The sequence below is a fragment of the Cyprinodon variegatus genome, unplaced genomic scaffold (assembly GCF_000732505.1).
Source record: "Cyprinodon variegatus isolate N-32 unplaced genomic scaffold, C_variegatus-1.0 Scaffold285, whole genome shotgun sequence".
NCBI lineage: Eukaryota > Metazoa > Chordata > Actinopteri > Cyprinodontiformes > Cyprinodontidae > Cyprinodon > Cyprinodon variegatus.
In genome coordinates, this window is record NW_015150738.1 from 940641 (window position 1) to 942602 (window position 1962).

Below are 1962 nucleotides of genomic sequence, written 5' to 3' on the forward strand. Positions count from 1 at the left end.
CCCATTCCAAAAAATACATTTTGTTTTTCACAGCAAACAACCTTTCAGGCGGTCTTGACCTCAAATGGGCAATACTCATTTGTACTGATGAATTACGGGTCCCTGGCCTTCACTCCAAGATCTGTACAGGTTAGAGGCATTCAGAATAGTCAATACTACAACAATTATTTGCTTTGTATTTCTCAAAGTCCGTTTTTTTCCCTAAAATATGATTAAAATATAATCATTTATGAATATGAAATTTCCAGGCTGGATACGACACGGTCAATTCCTCTCACCACTTTACCATCCCAGGATCATTCTCTGTAAATGCAACCGGTCCCAACTCTGTTTTAAGTCTTAATAGCAACGTTAACGTACCTGGCCGCTGGGCTTTCCGTGTAGATCAAGGGTCAACAGGCTGCACTTTCAATGGTAAGAACAAAAGCTCTTAATGTACCTCTTTATAAAGATAAGTAAATGTATGAAGGTGTAACTGAAAAAATATAGTCTCTGTCTGATGGTGAAAAGTGGGGTCATTAATCAGGGTGTAGTGAATACTTAACAACTTTGTTCTTCTTTGATAACATATCAGTCAGTGATGTTAGAAACATCAAATTAAATTCAAACTCAAAATTAATATTAGTTAACAGGATAAAATAAAAGCTTTAAAATGACTCTTGTTTGACTTTTTTTGCTTAAAGGTCAACCTGTTCAAATTGGTGACTCTTTCTGGAGTGACAGCACTTGTGCACAGAAGTGTACCTGCACCAAAGCAGGGCTGCAGTGCTCCAATGACCCCTGCTCCTATTCCCAAATTTGTCGGCCGGCTTCCTTTGAGTACTCCTGCCAGAGAGTGCGAAGACGTACCTGCACCATCAGCGGCGATCCACATTACTACACCTTTGACAACGCGGTGTTTCACTTTCAGGGAACATGTACTTATGTTCTGTCAGAACAGTGTCAGAATGAGCTGCCCTACTATAGAGTGGAGTCAAAAAACGAGCATCGTGGCAGCACTCGAGTTTCTTGGACACGACTGGTCAAAGTCTTTGTCTATAATGAAACTATTGAACTTGTTAAAGGCCGTCGGGGTCAGGCTAAGGTAATAAGGACTACTGTTATTTACAGTAACATATACTAAGGATTTTATTTATTGTTTTGTCATTATTTTTGTCTTGTTGCTTTCAGGTTAATGGAAACTATCTCACAGCTCCCTTTTCCCTTAGAAATGGCACTATCAAGGTTTATCAATCAGGTTTTTCTCTGACCGTCAGCACTGACTTTGGTGTGATGGCGTCATATGACATGAATCACTATGTCCGCATCAGTGTGCCCTACACGTACCAGAATAACACCTGTGGGCTATGCGGAAACTTCAACGATAACCCTGAAGATGACTTTCGAACCCGTGAAGGTGAAGTAGTGAGCTCTGATGTGGTTTTTGCAAACAGCTGGAAGGCACCAGGGGATGATGAGCCCAGCTGTGATCCACAATGTGAAGGATTGGCCTGTGCAACCTGTCCAGCAGATCAGTCAGCATTGTACAGAAATTCTGCTATGTGTGGCATGCTTGAGGACAGTTTAGGACCGTTTGCTGCCTGCCATCAACAACTCCCTCCAAGATCCTTTGTGGAAAGCTGTGTGTATGATCTGTGTGTCAGCGGAGGGTATCAACCCATTCTGTGCCAAGCGCTTGGCGTCTACTCAAGTCTATGCCAAGAAAATGGTATCCAGCCACAAAACTGGCGGAGTACTGACTTCTGTGGTATGTCTGTCATTCAACTTAAATTATTTTAAATATTTCCTTTGAAATGTCCAGTGACTGACAATAAATTTTTCTTCTGTTTAGAAATCCCTTGCCCAGCTAATAGCCACTTTGAGCCCCAAGGTACAGGATGTCCAGCCTAATGCGCCAACCCTAATTCCGCACACAACTGCCCCCTCCCCAATCAGTAGAGCTGTGTCTGTGATTCAGGCTAC

At 42.3% G+C, this 1962-nt stretch overlaps 1 protein-coding gene across 1 annotated transcript in view; it reads left to right on the top strand.

Annotated features, from left to right (window-relative positions):
- Positions 1 to 87: 87 nt before the first annotated feature.
- LOC107090192 (alpha-tectorin-like) overlaps positions 88 to 1962 on the top strand; it is a 21720-nt gene continuing 19845 nt past the window's right edge. Inside the window, 5 exon segments of the mRNA XM_015383438.1 lie at positions 88 to 129; positions 249 to 414; positions 684 to 1084; positions 1171 to 1747; positions 1832 to 1948. Of these exon segments, the coding sequence (XP_015238924.1) occupies positions 88 to 129; positions 249 to 414; positions 684 to 1084; positions 1171 to 1747; positions 1832 to 1948 (1303 nt within the window).